Source organism: Balaenoptera ricei, chromosome 2 (genome assembly GCF_028023285.1).
Source record: "Balaenoptera ricei isolate mBalRic1 chromosome 2, mBalRic1.hap2, whole genome shotgun sequence".
NCBI lineage: Eukaryota > Metazoa > Chordata > Mammalia > Artiodactyla > Balaenopteridae > Balaenoptera > Balaenoptera ricei.
The window spans coordinates 20,833,129-20,857,602 of record NC_082640.1 but is presented as its reverse complement, the minus strand read 5'-3'; the positions used below and the strand labels follow the sequence as shown (position 1 = coordinate 20,857,602).

The 24,474-nt window shown below is 35.2% G+C and overlaps 1 protein-coding gene across 1 annotated transcript in view; it reads right to left on the bottom strand.

Moving 5' to 3' along the window:
• USP6NL (USP6 N-terminal like) overlaps window positions 1-24,268 on the bottom strand; it is a 123,988-nt gene extending 99,720 nt beyond the window's left edge. The window contains exon 1 of the mRNA XM_059912091.1: window positions 24,179-24,268. Coding sequence (XP_059768074.1) covers window positions 24,179-24,182 — 4 coding nt within the window. The 5' untranslated portion in view covers window positions 24,183-24,268. The remainder of the gene's footprint in view (window positions 1-24,178) is intronic.
• Window positions 24,269-24,474: the final 206 nt, after the last annotated feature.

Sequence of the window (24,474 nt, the reverse complement as noted above, 5' to 3'; positions counted from 1 at the left end):
CCAATCAGCCTGACTGGGTAGCCATGCTCTCAATCAGCCTCCCCTTGCTGCAGTCACTCACAGGGCAGTAAATTGTGGGAAATCTCTAAAAGCTCTTCATAATTAAGCCAATTACACAACCCAATTTACTGTGTGTATGTGTTTGTTCAGAAAGAGTAGATGTAGGCAGGCAGGCATTGTGAATTTGATATTTTAATCTAAGAGGCTACCATGGAAAAACAAAAATGGCTTTAAGAAAACCAGTAGAATGTGAATGTCAGGGCTATATGAAGTCTTAGGGAACAACTCATCATAGAACAGATGGAAAACGCTGTGACACAAAGACACTCACTGACCTGCCCAAAGTCGCACGGTGGTATGACCAGATCACAGGTTTTCTGGGTCCCAAATCATCAATGTCCTGCCCACCATATTATAATGGCCACATGTCTGTTTTAACTTGGGATATAGGCTACTCCTCATTAAGACTGCCCAACCCCAGCACCGAACAAAGTACACTGTAATGGTGTTAGAGGTGCATTTAAAAGACACTTTTTTTTTTAACCACATTGGATACCATACTACTGAGGATTGCTTTGACCGTGAGTAATAAACCAAGAAGTCTAGCAGTAAGTCAAACAACTAAATAAAGTACACTAGATGCTACAACTTCACTTTCTCAAGCTTAAACAGTCAACATGAAGCAAAATATGGGTATAGTTTAAACATAAGCTGAAAGCCATTTTCTATCAAACCATTACAAAATATCTTAAAGGGGAATCACACATTTCTCTGTCCATTGTTAGGTTATTAGCTATAATATTTCACTTATCTAACGATCAGTTTATGACCATCTCAACTATCTAAAACACAGCTAAAAAACACAATGGAAACAAAAATGTTCAGTAAGCCAAAACATTTCAATTAACATTTACTGGTCAATTTAATAAATATAATCATAAGGTACAGTAGAATTTTAAACGTGTAGTAATAGAGGCAAAAGCAAAATACTAAGAGAATACAAAGAAAGGAATGATTAATTCTGACCTAAAAGGGCAAGAGGAGAAAAAGATCAGGGAATGCTTTTTGGTGGGGGTGGCATTTGAGCCTTGGAGGCAGATCTGTAAGGACTATAGTCACTGGAGAAGGAAGGGAAGGACTTGCCGTCCTGATGGAGCAGCACATCTGGGAAACAGCAAGCATTCTGGTGTCGCTGGCATAGAGGGTGCATGGGGAGATCTAGTTAGTGATCGTCACAGCTAGAAATATAGGTGAAGTCCCAATTCCAGGTCTTATGGCAAATTATTTCACAAAATGATCTCAGACAGCAATGGAAGGATGGAATAGAGAGTTAAATGACCACCTACCACTGACCAGTCTTCTCACCTTCTCCCACTGTCACCTTAAGAATATTTTCAAACTTCTTCACATGTTTGGCACCTGAGCTCTCCTCCACTATTTATTTTGCTTGAGATGCTTATACACTCTCTTTTTTCCCCCCCTAGTTTTTATGCATCCTTTGATACTTAGCTCAAATGAGGGCATCTGTCACTTCACCAAAGAGTTCAATCCCTTCACTCTCCTAATTAGCAAATCAGGGCCAGTTCCCCCTTTGGGTTCCCACGACACCTCGTCTACTACAACATCTCTCATACTATTGTAATCATTGACTTTTGTCTCTTACCACCCCCATATGAGTTCCTTGAGGATACATCTCTGTGCCCTTTCATCTAAGATGCAGTAAGTGTTCAATGCATGTTTATCAAATAAAATAAATGAGGAGGCTATTTTAATAATCTAGAGGAGAGGTGCTAAGGCATGAAAGTGGGAATGAAAAGGTTAGGACAGATGCCAAAGCTCATATGTTTTACTAACAGGAGAGACTTTCAGGGCTTCACTCTAAATCTACTCTTATTTTAAGAATAATTTTGATAAACATGGTCATCAGGTTTTGTAACCTACAAAAAAATTGTTTTAATAAAGAACTTGAATCATTAAGAAACGATTAATTTATATTTAGCATACTTCTATTTAGCCAGATAGAGAAACATGTCATATTTTCAAAACATTTTTGTCCAAATAAACATGAGGCCTTTAAAGGAGAAAACCAGGCTTCTTACTAATACAAAGTTACGATGGTTACATTTGTGCCTTATGTACATCTGAACAGACGGTAGGGTTTTACCTCTGGTCTACTCGATGAGGTGGTTCCTTCCCAATCTAGTCAAACTTGGCCCTGGAGGTGCAGGCTAACCAGGTCATTCAAGACGAAAACTGTTACAGTTTATTTTTCCATTTAGCACAGAATCACTTATCCCATTCCTTTCCCTAGTCCACAAGACTAAGTTGCTTTAACTCTGCACACGTTGACCTCATGGCAAAACAAACAACTCACTATACTGCCCTGACTATACAAACACCTCTTAAGACTAGACTGCATTAACAAATGTATATTCTTCCATTCATTCCTTCACTCAGTAAATAGCTGGGATCTACTATATCCCAGATATGGGCAGAGATCGTATCTTATTTTGTATCCCCAGTGATTAGCAAAGTGTCTTCCAAATAGTGGACACCTGATAAAGGTGAACAAATGAGAGAATGATGAATGAACAAATGAATGAATACATATACATGCATATTTGACCCTCCATCCCATAACTTTTCCAAAGACCAGTTATCCTTTGCCTAGTCTTCCAAGGCTGTACTATAAAATATCTATTCCTATGCACTTTAACTACTCACAAACGTCAATCACTTCCAGCAGTTACCACAGCATCACCAGAATAGAGTGTGGATCCACAAAAATTATCCTTCAAATAGCGTTACTAGTTCTCTCCCTTTCTTATAGTGCTAACTGTTGCAAAATTCTAAGTTCCTTAAAGAGCATTAGTATGAACACTTAGCACTGTATTTCACTAAGTTCTGGAAGGTTGGGATACTTCATTAATGTTTCTACTAAGTGACAAAGCAATGATTTGGCAAATATTTTGAAAATTTTAGAGAAAATATTCATGAATATTCCATAATTTCTCTCTTTCCCCAAAATAATTCTTAGCTATACCCTTGGATCTTACTTAAAATATATTAAGTTTGTTTACTATCTCATACCAAGGAAAACTAATTGATGAAAACTTCTCAAACCATTTATCATAATTATTTCATCCTCAATTTTGATACTTCCCCTCACAAATCAATTTTTCCATACTATTTACTAACACTAATGTGAATACAATACTTTGAAATGTTGCTCTCTCTGCAGCCATCCAAATTCATACTATATTTTAAATAATTGAGTTAAAAACTCTCTTCCTATGGGCCATTGTTTTATACTTGTCTGTAGGACTTTATCTTTCTCAAGCAGTTTATCAATGTTAAAAATTGGTAAAATATAACATTACTTTGCAAAAAGACAAAACTAATAGTAAATATGTTTGCTAAATGATTCAAAACACCATGAGAATGGGTTTGAAAAAAACAAGCTTCTAAGAAAAATGTCTATGTATAAGCTGCCTCTGTTTTCCCTGGTCATGGAAAATTCTGTCTGAAATATAGGGGGAAAAAATCTAAGAGCAAAAACCATTCTACTACGTTAGTTAGTATCTTTTAGTACTATTTTTCCTATATTCATATGGCATTTCCTGTCAATATGATTACATTATTTACGTGTGTGTGTAAGCATTATGAAAGGCAAGAAGAATATTATTATTCTTTCCCCAGGTATATTCCAAGTAACTATGATTATGACTGAAAACATATAAACTAGAAGAAACATTCCAATAAAAAAAAAATTCTGACTGTCTGTAAAGGTCAAACTGTATGAATCTGACATTTTCAAACAGATTGGGATTAAATTAACTGATTTATATTCTCTTGAAATAGTAAAAGCGAAAAGCTTTTTAAAAAATGCCTAATTGTTAGAATCCTGCTATTCAGAGATAGAAACAATCTTTTGTTTCAGAAGAAAGTGAAGAAGAAAACAGGAGGTAAGTAATTGTAAAATATCCTAAATAAGACTAACACATTTTCAAAAGTAAATGACAATATTTTCTTTGCTTTGTGAGATGCATTTTTGTCCATTTAAATACCACGTTCTTCCATAAAATCAGAACAGACAAGAAGATTTCTAAGGTTTCTTTCAGCTGTAATATTCCGTATACATGTTACAATATTATTTAATACCATTACCCTAAATCATTTTACATAGGACTTGAGGAATCTCATAAGCTTCACTTTAAACACAGATCATATCAAGTTTTTAAAAAAATCCAAAGTACTCTATATTTTATATCATCTGAGGTATGCTTACGCTAATCATATAAAGACAGAATGCTATATCTTTCATATGAAAAGGCTGGTATATAAATTTATCAACTGACTGATTTTAAACCCTAGATTAAATTACTGAAATTGCCAGTATTATAAACTTAGCTGATGGCCTACATTTCTTAAATTAATTCCTAACTGTTATTTTGGAGATTTACTATTTCAAAAAGAAATAGTAAATCTTTCTTTTAAAAAGAAAATATACAAGTATTTCTTCAAAGATGTATCTGCATTAGTTCGTTTTAAGATCTGTAAGTCAGGCATGCAATTAAAAAGATTTTGAAAATGTATTCCAGCATAGCCCAAACTGTCGCAGGCTATAAATATAGGACTATTTTAAATATAAACAGTGCTGATTAAGCATATATCATGGACAGAAAAAAGCAATTATTCACTGAAAAAGGCAATAAAATCTACCCTTCTCTGGCTAAATTCATATTTATTACTATTATTTATCACTTATTCACATAAATAAGAACCATCTAATTCTTCTGCTCTACTATAGGCAGAATCCTAGCTTGTTCTCTTCTGATTTCTGCCATGAACATTTATAGTTTAAAGTTAAAAGAGAAGAGGATTATATAAATTATTCTTCTACCTCCCAAATAAATAATGCAAGAGGATCCTTACAGCATGAAAAGTACTGCCGCAGCAGATATGTCATAACCTCTCCTCACTCTTCGTACCTTGAAATAAAATGGAATGCTTCTAATTTGTGTTTAAAAACAGTAATAATGAGGCATGTTCACAATTATGTCATTACCTGATCCTCCTCAGATACCGTAATATATCAGAAGAGCAAAAACACACAGGATAACTCAAACTCCTTTTTTATAGCTGCTCTTTAGGTCGATATTCGTAAAAATCCCTAAGTGCCTTAAAGTGCTCTGATTGTTCATCCTGATGCTGTTCCTACCTTCCTTCACTCTGGCTGCTTTTTGCCTGGATGGTGTCACCAGCTCCTTTACAATCTGCAAGACTTGAATCATTGCTAGTTAACAAGCCAAAGGCTCCAGCTGCTTCCTCCAGGAATCCAACAGGTTTCATCACCGCGAGCTCACTGCATCTCTGCTTTCAGGAAGCTCAGGCACAAGCACAGTTCAACTCCAGAGAAGTGCATGCTCTGCTTAGCTCTCCCTGAAGGCTCTGAAGCAGTTAATAAGAAACAACAAAAGGATGGGCTGCATCTTCTTGAAATGATGGATTCAAAGTGATTTTTGCACATGTGAAAACCACCGTCCTCAAAGTCCAAAATGTATGACTTTGCAGAGCATTAACAAGTTATAAACAAAGCAAAACAAAATACGAGTAATCATCTGTTAAAGCACTAAGCACAGCGAAAACATTTTCTGACAAAAGTCACGACAGGAAAAATAAAGTGCTATGCTATAAATTCTCATAGAGTGGATTGCAGATGCTGTGTGCAAGTTTTTAAAAACACACTCAGAAGCAGGCAACCAAAATACCCTGCACTGTCAAAGCCCTGATACTTTTTTCCAATTTCTCAAAAATCTCATATTTGAAATACAGAAAATAAAATGTGGATAAAAATACAACTTTATCTTGCTAACTCAAAGCTCCCAGATCTGCACAGAAGAAATGGTACCTCAAAAAATATCCTAAGGATTCCCTGCCCTCCTCCTCACACATGCCCCTGAGGTTCTAGCCCCTGAAGAGAGGTCTCGGTCCTGCCGCACACTGGAAATCCCCAGAAGGGCTGTAAATGCATTGGTCTCACCGTCAGAGGCGTGGGCCAGAGAATTTCAAATCAAGTATAACCATATGATTTTTAACAGCCAAGCTGCAACCATGCTCAATTAATATTTAATACTTTCATCATGTGTTCTATTTAGCACATAGCAGCCCTTTTCAAAGTAAACCTACAGAGTTAATTAAAAGAGAAAAATGAGCTTCAGGTTCACATTGTCAAATGTTACATTTACTAAAGTGATTCTTCACCAGCAAATTGTTCCTCTTACTGTACTGCTGACTTTCCTAGTTTTCTTTCCTTCCCTTCCCATTTACTGATATTCTTAATGTATCATAAAATAATAGAGCCAGAGCAAATCAAAGGCAGTTCCTTTGCCTCCACACAGTTAAAGGCTTGCTTGTTATTTTCCCATTTTTCAATTGGACAACTGAGGTACACGGTGAATCAACTATGGTTGGAAGTAAAACACAGGATCCAAAACCCAAAGGCTTCTGCCTTCTATGACACCAAGTCTCTTCTGTAAAAATGTACAGTTTTGAAATTCAGGGTAAAGTTGTCAGCTCTTCAAAGAAGAGGTGCTATAACATGTGCATATATATCCACCCATAATGTACTCTCCATATGGGTGTTAATTGAAGACATAAGAGCTACAAATCCATGATGGTGAGAAAATATTTGCAAATGGGAAGACAAAACACAGCAATTATCCTAACTACCTATTATCTTTAAAGAGCTTGTTTGTACTTGCAAACCAAATCAAGAGTTCAGATGGGTCAAAGACCAAGTTTTAAACCTCAAATCAAAACTGTGTTTTTCAATGAATCCCTTTGAAGACCTGAAATAGACAAATCAACATTTAAGTCAAACCCTTCAAATCAAGTTCCCCTAATTCTTTCTAGCCCTTGCCCCATTTCCTAGGGCAGTTCTGAACATGAAACAGGTATTAAGTATCTACTGGCTTTATTTTCCAGTTCTTTGCATGTCCAGCCCCTGAGAAATTACTTCCACTTTTCTGGGAAAGAAATGATGTCTGTGAAAAGTACTTTCTGGTAGCTTTGCTTTCTCTCATAATTTTTCTCTTTCCATGCAAGGAAGGGGATATACAGGACACCATCCTCTCAGTCAACTCTATCTTCCATATCTGATCAGTGAAGAGAGGAATATCTGTATTCATGTTTCCATAAATTTCAATTATCATAACTCCCTATTCTCACTGATATCAGTATTGGTTTTGAAAATGAAAATCATATAATGATCAGTTTGAACACACTGGTTCACCACTGTTAGCCCTTAACTTCTGCTAACCTACCAATAGTTTTTTCTTGTTTCTCTCATTTGCTTCTCATGTTTTTATCACACATTACATCAGTAAAAATATCTGAGCATATATTCTAATATATGGAACTGAGCTGTACTCTAAAATGTCAAGATCACGAAAGACAAAGACAGACTGAGGAACAGTTACAGATTAGAGGAGAGTAAAGAGTCGGGATTACTAAATGGAACACACGATTCCGGATTAGATACTGGACCAGAAAGGGATAAAGGAAAATATATGACATTTTGAGACAACTGGCAAAATTTGAATACAATCTATAGATCATCAATATTAATTTCCTGACTATGACCATTCCATGGTAGTTATGTAACAGAATATCCTGGATGTTAGGAAATACACCCTGAAGTACTTAAGGGTAAATATCAATACATTAATTTACTCTCTGATGGGGCAAAAATAATATTTATTAGAATGAGAAAGCAAATGTGGTAAAATGTTAACATTTGGGAAATCCAGGTAAGAGAAGATGAGAATTGTTTATGTTACTCTTGCAACATTTTCCTAATCTGAAACTATTTCAAAATAAGTTAAATTCTGACTACATATCCCAATATATGCATTATTTTTTTGTTTAAAAAAGATATGTATGTGTTCATATTTATATATGTTTAAATCATACGAAACAGTAATTTAAAATGATGAGGAGATAAATAATATAAGAAGAATTACACATTTGTATATAGGCTGTGTTTCAGTTAACTCTGTGTATGTATGTACACATTTACCTAACTTGCACGTGCATTCTCACACTTGCTTCCTTCACCCCAGAGATCATTCTGAACCCTCCTGTAAGGCAAGTTTGGGCTTACTCTGGCATGGTCAGGCTTAAAATAATTAATTTTGCCACTAAAACCGATCTGCTGGAGGAGATGCCTGAAGCAGTGGTCCTCCACTCCTACCCCTTTACACAATCTCCTTTCTCCCATTTTACGAGACAAAGGTCAACCCTCACACATTTTACTATGGTGCAGAGCTCCAAAGGGTAAAAACATGGCAGGTGGGGGACACAGAAAATTCAGCAATTCCTTTGATCAAGGCACAAGAAGTAACATCAGCCCATTCAACTGATTAAGATACATGAGTTTCTAATAAAGTATTTGTTTATAGTGAATATCAAAATTTATCACGTTTGTTGTTTTTGACCAACTGCATTAGGATAAAACTCTGGGAGAAAAGTGGAATGAATGTATAATTTCAGAAAAAAAGGGAAGTATGTAAAATCTCTAGCTACTAAGGAATAGCCTGTTCCTTTTTTTAGTTGGATGACACTGGGTATCAAACCACTGTGATATTTAAACCCTACTGTATACACTTACAAGAGGGATGTAACAGTTTTCATCTACTTAATATTTTTCCTCATTGGGCCTCCGGCACAAAGAATTGCTTTAATCATTGTCCTTAGCTCTTATCATTGGTCCATGCATGGTCCAGTTTTACTTATCCACTTAATTATTTAATAATTTTCAATAATTTAATAAACGCCACAAAGCAACCACCCAGACAAAAACTAGGATGTTAACAATAATCTACATTTAACCTATGGTGCCCCCAAACACCAACTCAGCCCCCTGCTTTCACCCCAAAGTAAGAATCATCCTGAATCCAGTAGTTATCATTCCATTGATTTCCTTTATGTCTATCTATATGCTATTAAACACACACACACACACACACAATCCTTGTGTTGCTGTTTGGTTGTTCTGAACTTTATAAAAAGGGCATCATATTTCATGTGATGTTTGGGGAATTATATTTTTTCTTAAAAGTAATTCTATTACATTCTAGACCAGTGGTTCTCAATCTTCAATACACACTGAAATTACCTGGGAAATATTTTAAAGTATGATGCCTGGGTCCATCCACAGAGATTTTGACTTCACTGTCCTAGGGTGCAGCCTGAACACCATAAATTTTAAAAGCTCCCCCAAATGATCCTAACATTCAGCCAAGGTTAAGAACCACTACTCTAGAAGAATGACACAGGAAAAGCTAACTATATGTGGATAAGTAAACATGAAAAGTACAAAATGTTAATGAATGCCCTATTGCCATTTATTTATACATACATGAGGGGAAAGAGAGAGATGGGTGTATGAAGGAAACTATCAAAATGTTACCAATGATTTTTCCTCTGAATGGTGGCATTATAAATATTTACTGTCTCCTTTTGCTATACTTTTCTACACAGAACACATTATACTATCAGTACTTTTTTTTTAAAGGGAATTACATTTTGGTTTTTAAAAAATCTATATCATGTCACCAAAAAAGATATATATAGAAAACAAATAAGTATACGAACAGAGGCTCAACATCCTATGTCATTAGGGAATTTCAAACTAAGACAATCAGATACCACTGCACATCTCCCTGAATGGCTAAAATCACTGACAACATCAAGAGCTGGCAAGGACGTGCAGCAACAGGAACTCTCATCTATTGCTGACGGGAATGCAAAATGGTGCAGCCACTTTGGAACACAATTTGCTGGTTTCTTACAAAACTAAATATACTAATATAATATACTAATATGATCTACCAATTGTGCTCCCTGGTATTTACCCAAATGAGTTGAAAACTTATGTCCACACAAAAACCTTTATATTTATAATTGCCAAAACTTAGAAGCAACCAACACGTTCTTCAGTAGGTGAATTCTGGATAAACAAACTGTGCTACATCCAGGCAATGGAATATTATTCAGCAATAAAAGGAAATGAGCTATCAAACACAAAAATACATGGAGGAATCTTAAATGCATATTGTTAAGTGAAAGAAGTCAATCTGAAATAAGCTGCATAGTATATGATTCCAACCACATGAGATTCTGGAAAAGGCAAAACTATGGAGACAATAAAATGATCAGTAGTTGTCAGGAATTTGGGAAGAAGGAGAGAAGAATGAATATGTGGATTTTTAGGGCAGTGAAAACTACTCTGTATGGTGTCGTAATGACAGATACACGTCATTATACATTTGTCAAAACTCATAGAACATATGACTCAATGAGTGAACCCTAATGTAAACTATGGACTTTAGTTAACAATAATGCTTCAATATTGGCTCATCAATTGCAGTAAATGTACCACACTGGTGTAAGATGTTAGTAACAGGGGTATGAGGGAACTCTTGGTACTTTCCACTCAATTTTTCTGTAAACCTAAAACTGTTCTGAAAATAATAGTCTTTATAAAAAATTACAAAGGAAATCTATATTCAATATATATTTAATCTACATCCCACTCTTCACACTTTAATACAAAGATAAATCCAAAGAGTACAGAGTTTAACAAGAGAGAGTGTGCTTAAAACAAAAATCCTAATTGCCTACATACATGAGAGATCCATGTGGCCTGGAGGACAAGGAATATTATTACAGTTGCCCTTGCAATGGGCTGCCTGCAAACAGTTGTGAGCTACTTCTTTTAACAGAAAAATTCTTACCTCAATCTTGTTTCCTACATTTGTATTTTTGTTATACATAGCCACCCCCAAAACCACTAACTTTTGGCTAAGCCCCAAAACCGCTGATTTACTTTTCCTTCCCATCACTTCCAAATCCAGCATTCCCAGAGCAGACACAAGGCAGAAAACTCGTGAGAGAACGAGAAAGACATGACAAAGAGAGAAATACAGCAGGCTGGAAATACAGCACTCTCTACTCGTATTTGGATATTTCAATTTGTGCCATTTTCCTTTCTCCAAAGGAGAATATAAGGCAAAAATCAAGTTCTTTCAGATGAAAAGGGATCAAGAACAGGAACTGTATGACAAATGATATAAAGAAAAAACAGCTCAGCAGAGGAAAGAAATCTTTTCCCACCATTCCTCGCTCACCAAAAAAAAAAAGAAAAGAAAAGAAACAGGAAGAGAGAAAGAACAAGACTGAATTTGATCTCATTTGTATTCTTTCCCTCATTCATTTAATAAAACCATGAACAAGTTCACTGGAGCATCTTTCTTGGCCCTAAGTGAAAAGAAGTACAAGAGAATCCATATATTCTGAAGCAGAATTATATTACTATCCATAAAAATAGTGTTATAGATACTTCAAACCAACTCCTTAGAATCTTAAAGAACTGCAAATTAATTTAACAAGGTTTCTGGTTGCTTCTTTTTTTCAGTTTACATCTTTAATAGTTTTCTCTTTACAAAAAGAATGCATGTTCACTGTAGAAAAAAAAATATCTAAAAATAAGCCAAAAGAAAATAAAAATCTCTCTTAGGCCCATTATACAGAGATAAGCACTACCAACAACCTTTTAGACTTTTCATGTACTTTTTGCTTGCTGATTTTACAAAAATGAGATAACAGTATGCATACTCTTTTGGAATTGATATGTGTTTTCACACTTCTGAATATTTCATCATCTCTTTCATAAAATAAACACAGACCAGGATATTTGCACTGTGCTCTGTCCACAAAATTTTTTGATCAAATGAATAACAACCCAGCATCTTTTCATTCTTGGCAATGATTCAGATTTTTTCTACCCAATTTTCAGAAAACTTCTTTGGTTTTCCTGGAAATATATTTCAGAATTAAACTACTGTCATTCTTTTTTCAGAACATGTAGATAAATGAGAAGAAAAAAATGTGAGAGGCCACACTTCTTGTGACAAAAATAATCTGAAAATATTCAAGATGTCAGTCGGCCTGCAGATAGAAAAACACTATTGAATATTAAGCTATAAACCACTTCCAACTGGTTTCCTCTTGGGTTAATAAACCAGTTAATATACTTCACTTCTTTGTCATTCTACTTTAATTGTAAGGCTGAAATATAATCACTTTGTTTTAGAATTTTGAAAATCAATCTCTACAAACTCATCAATAGAAAATACAACATATATTGTTTATAAAAAATAAAAGTTTTACATTTTTTCTATACCTAAAAATCTATACTGTTTTCTGTCCAAATAGTGTTCCTAATAATTCACACTGGGTATTTAAAAATTAACATTATCAAAAGCTCATCAACTATCTTCACAGATTTTCATAGAAAAAAAGTAAAACAAAACAAAGAAGATATGAAGGTAAATGCCCTGAAATTGTAGGATGTGGAAACAGCCACAGAATATGTGTTTATGGATGTTGATATTATCCTTCTTTTACATAATCTCCAAGTATATTAGATACAGTAACTATTTATGAACAAAGTATCTGTATTAATGTAATTAAGTTAGCAATTCTTTCAAAACCAGTCTTTAAAAATATTTTACCAAAGGGCAATTCATTTTACTTATAAAAAGCAACCAAGAAACTGCTCAACTGTGTAGCTCAGTGGAAACTGTCATAAATATGTACAAAATATGCTTTACAAGCAAGGGAAATACAAACATGTTATCCCAATACATCTTCACAAATTCTTAATGTACTGACTGTACACCGTTAAGTGCATGTTAAAGGCAATAAAATCTTGTTCATCCATACAAAATATATTACTCATCTAGTATGTATGTACAATACCTAGCAGGTACCTAGTAGATACAATGCCAGTTGCTGGTTATTACAGGGGTGTGATCAACCTCCTTTCATTCGTCCAAGAGAAACTGGCATTAAACACATAATTACACAATTCATTACTGAATTACAACTGAGATGACTACTGCGAGTAACTGGATGACTGGAGCACGCGCCCTTAAGTGGAAAAACGGTGTGAATTAAAGGCCATACATAGTACATTATAACTGAACATATTCCAATTTCTGAATTACCACATTTTTAATTTTTAAAGTAAGCTTTCCTTTGTGCAGAAACGACCTCTCTTTTGACTTTCCCAAGCTACATGCAGATGAATGCACAGATATGGGAGGAAAAGAGACTTTCTAGTCATAATAAGGAAATTTAAATATGACTTTATTTTCAAAATCAAGAATTCAAAGAAAACACAGTATCCAGGCAATCTGACCTACTCCAGATTCTAACAAAGCTATGAAATAACATAATTAGTTTTAAAAAATTCATTACCATTAAAAAACACATATTAAAAATCATTTAAGTATATGTTTATCTCTTAAAATAAATCATAACTCAATTTGGAATAAATCATAATTCATTATAACATCACATTTTAGATCAATAGTCCTATGTGGGGAGATATATATATATACACATCAAACATAAAGACATAGGGATTTCTATAGAGTTCATAAAAGTGCTTGTGTACATAAACACAGCAGTCTCTTCAACATTCAGAAAGATCTTTCCAGCGTTTCCTCAATGTAAAATCTGTAATCACCATAACACATTAACCACAACAGGGAAGGAAGACCATTAAGAGAGTCCGTGACAGAACAATACACGGAGCGAAACTGATCCATAGTACCTATCATTCTCTGCTCTTCCTCCCTTCCTGAAACCTTTTCCACCTCTGCCTTTTCTGTATACTGTGCATTCTCTCTCCTCTGACGATCACAAAATTACCCATGTTCCAATAAACATATAAAAACTATACTGTTTCATAATAAATTTTTGGAGAGACAAAAAAGCATCATCCAAGGTTAAAAATCTGTGATTTTTCAATAAGCATTTTGGAAGAAAAGACTATTTTAGAAGGATATGATGCAACAGAAAATGTAAATAGTGAGCACATGAAAAAAGATATCCTAACAATGCTATACCTCCTGAACACCCATTAGGATGGCTGCTATCCAAAAATAGAAAATAACAAGTGTTGGCAAGGATGTGGAGAAATTGGAACTCTAGTACAATGCAAAATGGCGTGGCCACTGTGAAAAGCACTATGGCAGTTCCTCAAAAAATTAAACATAGAATTGCCATATGATCCAGCAGTTCCATTTCTGAGTGTATACTCAAAAGAACAGAAAGCAGGATCTCAAAGCGATATTTGTACACCTAGGTTCATAGCAGCATTATTTACAATAGCCAAAAGGTGGACGCAAACCAAGTGTCCATCAACAGATGAATGAATAAACAAAATGTAATCCATATAGTAGAATATTATTCAGCCTTAAAAGGTAAGGAAATTCTGATATATACTACAACATGTCTGAACTTTGAGGACATTATGCTAAATGAAATAAGCCGGTCACAAAAAGACAAATACTATATGCTCCCCCGTACATGAGGTACCCAGAGTAGTCATATTCACAGAGACAGAAAGTAGAATGGTGGTTGCCAAAGGATGTGGGGAGGGGAATATGAGTTCTTTAATGAGTACGGAGTTTCAGTTTTGCAAGGTGAAAAGAGTTCCGGAGATTGGCTGCACAACAATGTGAATATACTTAATGCTACTGAACTGTACACTTAAAAGTGGTTAAGATGGCAAATTTTACATTATGGATATTTACCACAAATTTTTTAGAAAGTTATCCTGTCTAAAAATCAAATACGCAACTGAAAGCAACAGTATAATGTCATTTTGAGCCTACTGAGCTAGTCATGGTGAAACTGATATCCTTGTACACCAATTACCAGAGTCACTGTAAATTGATGTAGTCTTTTAAGAAAGACAGGAAGAACATTCCAATACTACAAATCTACAAAAACATTTCAATACTATAAATCTAGCCTAAAGAATTATAGTTGTTTTTTTTTAAGAAAGAGGGCAAAGTCATCAATGATATTCATTTTGCAAACATTTTTTTAAAAATGAACCATCATAAATAAAAAAAAATAATAGGGAAGTAGTTAAATAAGTTACTATGCATCATTACCTTTAAGGAATATAATTATGAATTCTAAGTATAAAAAACAACTATGGAAATATGATAACTCTCTAAACACAATTCAATGTTAGAAATCCAAATATAAAATTGCATATACACCAAGAACCCAATTATATCAAAATATATAGTATCTGGACAATACCAGAGGACCATATGCAAAAAAGCAAACGAGTGGGGTTACCAATGACTTTTCCCCCCCATTCCCAAATGTATTTATTTTAATGTTACGGTTATACTTTAAAACAACAACAACAAAAGAGGATTAGAGAAAATGAAGAGAACAGGTTAGTTTAGATGAGATTAGGTAAAATTAAGTATAAAATGGAGGCAACAGTAGGGTGTTTATCTAAACAAAAGTTACCAACTTAATCCCCTCCAAACACCTACTTCTACCAATGCTAAATTTTCCTTAATTTCTTAATCTTAATCTCAACCTCTTAACTCCAGATCTTCACACATGTTCCTTCTGTTTAGAACCCTCTCCCCCTTCCTCTTCACTTAGCCAGGCCTCATCTGGAATATGATTTCCTAAGGGTAGTCTTCCTGCCCTCCCAGAAGGAGGTTCCCTGGCTCCTGCAGACACCAGCTTCCCTTTTTGCATTAACAGCGCTGCGGTATCTGTCTTCCCCACTAGTTCTGTGCTCCATGAGGCCCAGGGCCATGTTAGTCTTGTCCTTGTCTATATCCCCAAAGACCAACACAGCAGCAGTGCACGGGGAGGTGCTCACTAAATATCTGTTAGTACTAAAAAGAAAACATTATTAATATTTATTCTAAATCATATATTCTCTTCCTTAAAATTTGTTTTAAAATCAGACTCAAACACTACAACTCTTAAAACATTTTAAGAAATTAATTTATAGCATCACCTGTCTCAATGTTGTCTAAAAACAAGTTTTGAATCTCTTATACTTTGCAATATTCTGTCAATTTTCTAGCTTCCAATATACCTTTCAATTATTAAACTTTTAAGAATTATAACTATAGATGGTAAGTATCCTGACATTTCACATTAAATTTAATATAACCCATAAATCTAACCCATAAAAACCCAATGAGAATCAGAGTCTTGATATGTTCATCTATTCTATTTTTAGCTAAAGAAAATTTATTAGGACAAAGACAAAGAAGCACCAGGTTATGGGAAGGGCTAATCTTTAGTGAAGCAAATTCAATTTATATATGAAGAGCTGCAGCTGCTTGATTGTTATTAAAAAAAAAACTAAATTCAATAGTGCTATACCTTACACCTTCATAGTACTTATTCAAGAGCATCTTGAGATTTTCGTCGATGTAATTCAGAACAGGAATCATACGGAAAGGAATTTCTCTTGATAAAAGCCAAATGTCTCCTTTCAAGGTCATCTCACATTCTAGAAAATATTTCATTGCCATTTTTCTCAAGCCTTTGCAATAAAAGCAAAACAGAAACTAGTAAAGCAGAATAATAAATCCTGTTCCTATATAAGAGATTTGAATCCTATTTCAATTAAAGAAGAAATGGGAAATTTTTCTGTGAAAGAACCAAATGGGAAGGAAATGGAGAGATCACCACGCAGTCCTCCTGCCCCTTCCAGACAGGCTTCCTGAAGGAATGCCCCCAGACCAGTCACACATGCCAGGACGGATCCCGGGAGAGGAGCCTCAGACAGTCCTAACCTGAGGGACACTCTGTGAAAGAATTGGTTTGTATTCTTCTAAAACACCACATCATGTGAGATAAAGAACATCTGAGGAACCTTCCAGATCAGAGGAGACTAAAGAGACCTCACACTAAACGCAAGGCGTGAATGATACTCAGCTGGACCCGGCACTGGAGGGACAGAATTGTCATAAAGGACATTATTGGGGAAACTGTCAGCAATGAAATAAGGATTGTAGACCAGATAAACATAATTTATCTTTTTGATAGTTTTACTGCAGTCATGTAATAGAGTATCCTTATTCTTCAGAACTACACACCGAAATACACGATATATGCAACCTATTCTCAAATGGTTCCCAAATAAATAATGTGTATTTTTAAAATACACATTCAGATATTTTAAAATAAAATAAAGAATTGATCCCATGGAAAAAATAAAGTTGGACTGGGTGGGAAGGAAGGATAGAATTTCACGACATCAGAGGTAGAATTTCACCTGCTGAGAACAGAGATGCACTAAACAGAAAAAAATAACTTAAGAAGGAAAATTCTGCAGACCTTCAAGTTATTATTGTCCATCAGAATGCAGCTCAGCGCTGAGCTAGGAAAGCATAGCTTTTAGGTTAGACTAAAACCTGATAGCTAAAAATTTTTTACATCACATTTTAGGGGAAAAGAGAATAATGACTCCACTTTTAAAACACAAGTCAACATTTTTAAGTATACCTTTCTTAAGCGGAGAGTTACTTCTACTAAGTAATCATTTGAGATCCAAGTTCCTTTTAACAAAGTCAGTTTGGGTACCTAAAAAGTTGGTGCGGGGTTTTTCTCCAGTCCTGGGCAAAGTTCCCCGTACATATACCCATAGGTACATATAGGTACAAAGTTCCATGAAAGGTCTAAGGCTGATTTTTTTTTTTTTTAAATCACAATGGCCCTATTGCCTCCATGTGTGGTAATGTGGACCAAGACCATGTGCATTCTTCATGGCAACAGAGAAGGATCTTTCCTAACCCAAAAGAGAGTACAAAGAAGCTTTCTCTTTAGTTAGCAGTAAGGAAACCCCCTTTCATATAGCTTCTAGGTTACTTCTACCACCAGAAACAACACTTTTTATAATAAAGCATGCCAATGAACTATTAATATATCTTGGCAATCATATTCTAACAGTCTGAATCAATCATTTGGCATATAACCTTGTATTACTGCAGTTAAAACAATAAATTCAAGCAGATTGAAAAATCAAATTCAAATTTTGTTGTGCCATAATTGTCACAAGGAAACAAGTTTTTAATATTCTTCCAACACTGGTAATACCTAGTTCCTCCTTTCCTGGTACATACACTTACTTGATCTATATCTACATATCACATAAGGAAAGAACAGAAAGTTATTACCTAAGGAAAATACAAAAGACCAACTATTGTAGGTTTACATAAAAACTTAATACATGTTTGCTTTTCAAATTTCTTTTAAGTTATAGTCAAGCAAACATACTTTGCCTTACTTTGCATTTATTAGAATATAACAAGGTTAACCAGCGAGGAGATCACAGTACTTTACTATATAGTGTCAAAAACTTTTACCAGTGCATCCAATAAATTCCAGTTCTGTTCCATTCTTCTAGAATCTGAAACAGGCAACTGTACTTTTAAAAAGACATTGCAATTCCAAATGCCCCACAATTTAATATAAGATGTATATGAGTGTATGTTAGTGTCTGACCATAATCTTTTTACATCCCACTGTTTAAAGTTTAACACCTGAATGCTCCAAATGTGTAAGCAGAAAGAAAACTGTTGCAATTCCAGGGGTACCTAGGTAATGCCAGCAGAAGTCAGCTTCTGAATTTAGGGGGGGAAATAGCACTCCACTACCATCTGCCTACACAATGACCACCATCTTTGAAGCTAAATAAGAGATAACTCATATAAGGAGTTTTCAGTTCCATTTGGCCTCCTAACTTCTTGACCACAATCATGATAGAAACCTATACAACGTTTCCTTTTTTTTAAAAAAAATAACTAACTATGGCTCAGTGCTGGAAGTGGGAGTGGGAGACTGGGGTAAGGGAAACTGGGAAGACGTTCTCACTGTATTCTTCATCCTTTCAGCCCAAGGCTTTAAAGAGAGGCTAGAAAAAATTATTACATAATCACTTGTCTATCTCCAAAACAGAAAAAAAAAAAGGAACACCAAAATATCATTTTAGATCAGTTTTAAGGGAGAAAGATCGAGGCTAGGAAATTTTTAACATCAATTTCACATATCTGGGAAATGAGAAGACAACTATACAATGATATCCATCATATACATTGACAGGCTCAAATTCTCTTAAAAGAAAATGTCTATTTGACCAAATGCAAAAAGTGATAATATACAGCTGTCCAGACACTGTTTTAAAAAAAGTAAACTGATGTTAATTATATGTAGATATATTAGTTGTAGACCATATAACAAATATCACTTACTAAGTTGTGTTTTCCATTATATGTCTTTTGATAAATGAGAAATACTAAAAGTCATACCTATAATATTTTCATATAGAAACTATCAGAGAAGTTTTTGTTAAAGAGATATGAAATTTTTCAAACCAGTACATCAGTTCTAATAAAATGAATTCAAGAAAAAATTGTAAAACTCAAACTCTATTTTCTGAAATTAATGCCCTTTTCAAGAGGATTTCTCTCCAGATTTCATTAAATGCAGACACGCCAGTATTTAAAATGCAATTCAACTTAAATTTTCTTTTCTTTAACTTCTGCCCAACTTCTGAGGTACACAGCTATTCCATAAAATAGGATATACATCTAGATAGGCTATTGTTATAAAGAGAAGATGTAGCCAGTACTCAGGGGAAGTCCTATCTTACTTGTTGCATGATTTTTTCTATTTAATAAAAGACTCAGAAGAATCCTTATCCCACCACTCAGCGACTCAGTAATCTCCTCAATTATTTGTAACATTATCTGCTCTAACAAATGTTAGTGTTCTTCACTTCAGCATCATCTCTTAGTCTACCGCTCCAACGAATGATGATATTTACTCCTACTCTTATTAGAAAGCCACAAATACGCCACATACCAAATTATTCGCTGCCATTACTTTTTCCTCAGATAAAAGAGAAATATTTCATATCCCGAAGTAACCTCAAAAAACTCACTCCACTATTTAGGCCAAAGAGCAGGATCAAACTCTCCCACACAATAGATTCACTCCTGGATTGCCCAGTCAACGTCCAAAAAGACTCTCTTAGGAAACATTTCATATAATTACTTACAGAGCAAAACTTTTCCAAAGAAAGTGAAATAAATACAGAAGTAAAGATTAAAATTTTTAATAGATTAGATAAGCTTTATTTTTTTTAACTTAAATCTTGGGAAAAGAAAAATAATTAGTACCCTAAATTATCCCTTTTGGTTTTTGGTGCTTTTTTGGCTTTTTTTTTTTTTTAACATATTCCATCAAAATAATCATCTAGAAATTGTTGAGCACTGCTCTTTACACAAACTACTTTTGCTTTTATAATCTCCATCAAAGACCTAAAAACTCCATTTTAAATTACAGCCAGACTTTAAATATAACAACTTCATTGCATCTTTGGCACCACCTGATAAAACAAAATCTTTAACAAATCTGATAAATGCTAAATATTGCTAAATATGCATTATAGAAAATTAAGACCAATTTAAGTACTGAAAAAGGCTTTTTGTAGATTGTAATAAAGTTAACAATTCACAATGAAATGCACAGCATAACAGCATCATATAACACATATTCCACAAGACAAATATTCGGCCTCAGAACTTAACAGAATACATAAAAATTGAGACTAAAAGCTGAAAAACATCTTAAAGCATTTAACAAATTCTCTAGGTCTTACAGTTGGAGCATCCCAATTCGTGTGTCAGGATGTGCAGAGAAATTGATCGCTCGGCCTGGCCTGAGGTGTCAGAGCTGGTTGCCTTCAAGCCCCAAACATCTCCATCAGTTTATCTCACATGCTGTACAACTACTACCATGTCCTACATGGTTCATGACATGGGAAGGGTTAGGAAATCCTACAGAGCTAAACGCATCCAGACATACAAGTATCCAACATTTCTTGTACTCTCTAGAGAAATACTGAAAAAAATTTTAGTTACCCATCAATCTCACCCAAATCTAGGTTTGGAAATTCTATCTTTAATGACATGTCTTCCTATTTTTTAACCTGTACCATGCTTCTCCAGTAATTTTGACAAAAACAGGAGCTCTGATATACTCAGTTCCCTCCCACCTTTATGAAAACTTACAACCCCATAGACACTGCAACACGGCACAGACCATGACAACACTCCCTAATCTATGGTTCCAGTTCTCCGCTCGAGAATGATTTCCATCACTAGAGAAAATCAAGTTGGCAAGAGAGAAACTCAAAGAAAAAGAAACTCAAAGTTTATTTCAAAGGGAGCAAGGAAAGGGCTGAAAACTAAGAACAAAACTAGGCAAAGCAAATACTGCCTGTAACCCATCTTTTTCATTTACGTCTAACAAAAATGTCTCTTTGTCAGAGTAATTTTTCCAGAATAAAATCTTAAGTTGTTCCCCTAACTGAAGTCCCTCAATAGTTCCTAAGCCCTGAAATATGAAGTCCAAACCTCCAGATATGTACACGACCTGGACCTTGATTTCATCTCCTCCCCAGCTCTATACTCCAGAATGTTCAACTACTCAGTAACATCCTTGTATGGTCAAACCTTCATGCCTTTCTCACAGTGCTCCCCTACTTGGAATGCTTTATCCTACACACGCACTCTTTTCATGGGAGCAGCTCAAATTTCAACTTAAGAATAATAACACATGGAACAGCTACAGTTACCACATAGTAAGGATGTCACTTAGAACAGTCAAATCCATGCACTGTTTACTGAGCATCTATTGAGTGCCAGGAACTTAGCACTAGGAATAAGTCTTTGCCCTCGAGGAGTTTACAGAACAGATGAAGATCAGAGTGAACAGGCTGCTGATTTCACTGGAGGACGACGAGTGAGGCAAGCAGCATCTCTGCAGGAGCAGCACCACGGGGCCCACCCAGCGAGTGAAGTGGTCACGGACGATGGGGAGCAACTCTAGGAACCAGGGAACTAAGCAGAAACTGATTTATTTTTAAATCTTAAATGTGAAGTAAGGATTTGGGACTTCACTGTAATCCCAGTGGTTAAACACCCGACGGCATTGTTCATGCTTTGCAGCTCCCTTTCTTCGCAACAAACACAGAGAAATTACAGATAAAATATGAAAACAAATGACCAAAAGGACATATCTATGCCCCCAAACATGTTAAACATCTCCACAGATCAGAAATCTAACAGGAACACAAAGTGTGAGCCACGCTGAAGCCAGGAGGTCTGCTGAGCTCTGGGCCCCAAAGCAGGCAAAGGCAGCAGGCAGCTGATCCTCGGGGATTAACTATGGGTTGATCGTGGGGTAACAAGGGCTCCACAAGGGCTACGAGGGTCAGTAGACAGGCTCTTTGCTCAAAACCGAGGACTGGGCTGGCACTCTTCCTTGATAGGAAACTAGACTGAAAAAGACTTCTGCCAACTGCACTCAGGCTACAGCTTAGGAAGCGGCTGACCTAATGCCAGCTGCCTCAGTGACTGAATCTGTGATATCCCCAACGTCACCATGGGACCGGGGCTCTGGTCCACTAACACAGACCTGATTCTGATCTGGGAACTCCAAAGCCAGGCAGAGACAACGGCAAATCTGCTAGACCAGCAGGGGAAATCACAAAGAGACAAGAGAGACACACACGCGCGCACACACACACACAGGAAGAAGAAAAAAGAAACTCCCATCAGAACTTGCCTGCAGAATTACAGAACATGATGAAAACACCAACAATATCAACAACCACAACATAAACTCACTGCAGACAAGACAAAAATCATTGAATGATCTCAAAAAGACTTTAAAATAAGCATGTAAGAGATCTTCGAAGAGATAAAGAAATAACAAAAGAACCAAAAAAATGTTAAATACAAACGAGCAGAAATGAGAAATGAACTAGTGGATATAAAAAAAAACCAATTAAAAATCTTGCAAATGAAGTATAACCATTGTAATTTATAGATAGATTGTTGGTGGTTCCGATACGTATCTTGGTTGCCTAGTAAGCCATCCCTCCCTCTGCCTTCACGCTCACAGGGCTCTGAGTTTTGGGGGGCAGTCGTGTTAGACACCAAGATTCAAAAATCAAAGACAATCTGTATTTGTCCTCAAAGAACTTGCCATCTGTAACAGTGATGCTACCAGACCACTAAGGTTACAACGCAGAACAAAATTTAGTTAAATTTCCAAAAAAGGTAAGCATTTTTTAAATTAAAATGCTCTTAGTGTTCATGAAGTCGTATTACCATCTTTACTAGAGTTGGCATTCTATGATTGGTAAACAGTCTCACAAAACTTCATATGAATGGAGCTGAAATAACCAAAGCTGCTTCTTTCCGAATCTGTATTTGAACTCATCTGGCAACTATCCTTGTTTATTCAAAGCACACCACCGAAAAAGTAACCCACTGAAAAGTCTCCAAAACCAAAGACCACTATTTGCAATATTACTTTTAGTAGAAAGCACTCAAAGATTTCACAATAACAGCTTCATTTTCACTTATCAACTGCCTGATTATTCAAACTGATGAGAAAAGCGACTCTATTCCTATTAAGGTAAATATAATCAATATAAATAATATGTGAAAATTTTTAAACTCTCTAATATTATATTCCAATAAGAAAATGCTCACTTCATCCCAAAGTTTCCATAATCAAAAAGCTGTACTCTAAAAGTACATCAAAATTATCATAGGATCCCAGTCAGGATTAAATCTTAATTCTTTCCTCACTCTCCAAAAGTAAACAACACAAAATAGTAAAATCCAGTTCTCCGTTCACAAACAGAAGTGGAAAGGAATGACAGAAAATATTACATATACCATCCCCTCACAACTGAGAAGATAAAATCTATATCAAAAGATAGGTCTATAGGATAGACTTGGTTCCTTGATCCATCAAAGACATTGATAAAGAGATTTCTTTCTTTTTTTTGCTTAAATATAATATTAACCTATGTTACCCAATGATTAAATTTCACACAATAAAACCTCTGCTAATTATGGTCAACTGCAATTTTTTCCCTCTTCATATTTCCAAAAACTCATTTTCCAATGGCTAGTCAATAGAAAAGTTTAGATAGTAGAACTAAACCAGCCAAGAAGCTAATGACACAGATATCCTCACCACACCTAACTTCTTACAATAAATCAAACATCAATCTCCTTGTTTAAATAGAGGCAAGTGCACAGTATCGGGCTGAACCAGATTATCCAATCTCTGATGAAGTGACATAATTCCAACCTGCTCAGTAACAAATTTTTTCTTTAAGTACAACACCGCAGATGCTCCTGAGAGGACTGAAATGATACACAGAAGGAAGGACACTTACCCATGACTGGAGATGGCTTTGTTCGTGGTCCCGATCAGGCACTACACCCAAATCTGCTGTCCAACGTTTCTCAGAGGAATACATGTCCTGGTCAGAAAACAAAGAGAAAGAAATCATATTTTCTAAAGGTCAGTGTTTAAAGTTTTCTAAAAGGAAGAACCTCCTGACATCATCTAAATATAAAAAATTACCAATCTTTGGAATATCATGATTCTGCTCCTATTTTCCTTTTTCAGTAAGCCATTACCTCAAAAGCAAAAGTATGTCTAAAGGAGTTACCACACAGAAACTTATTA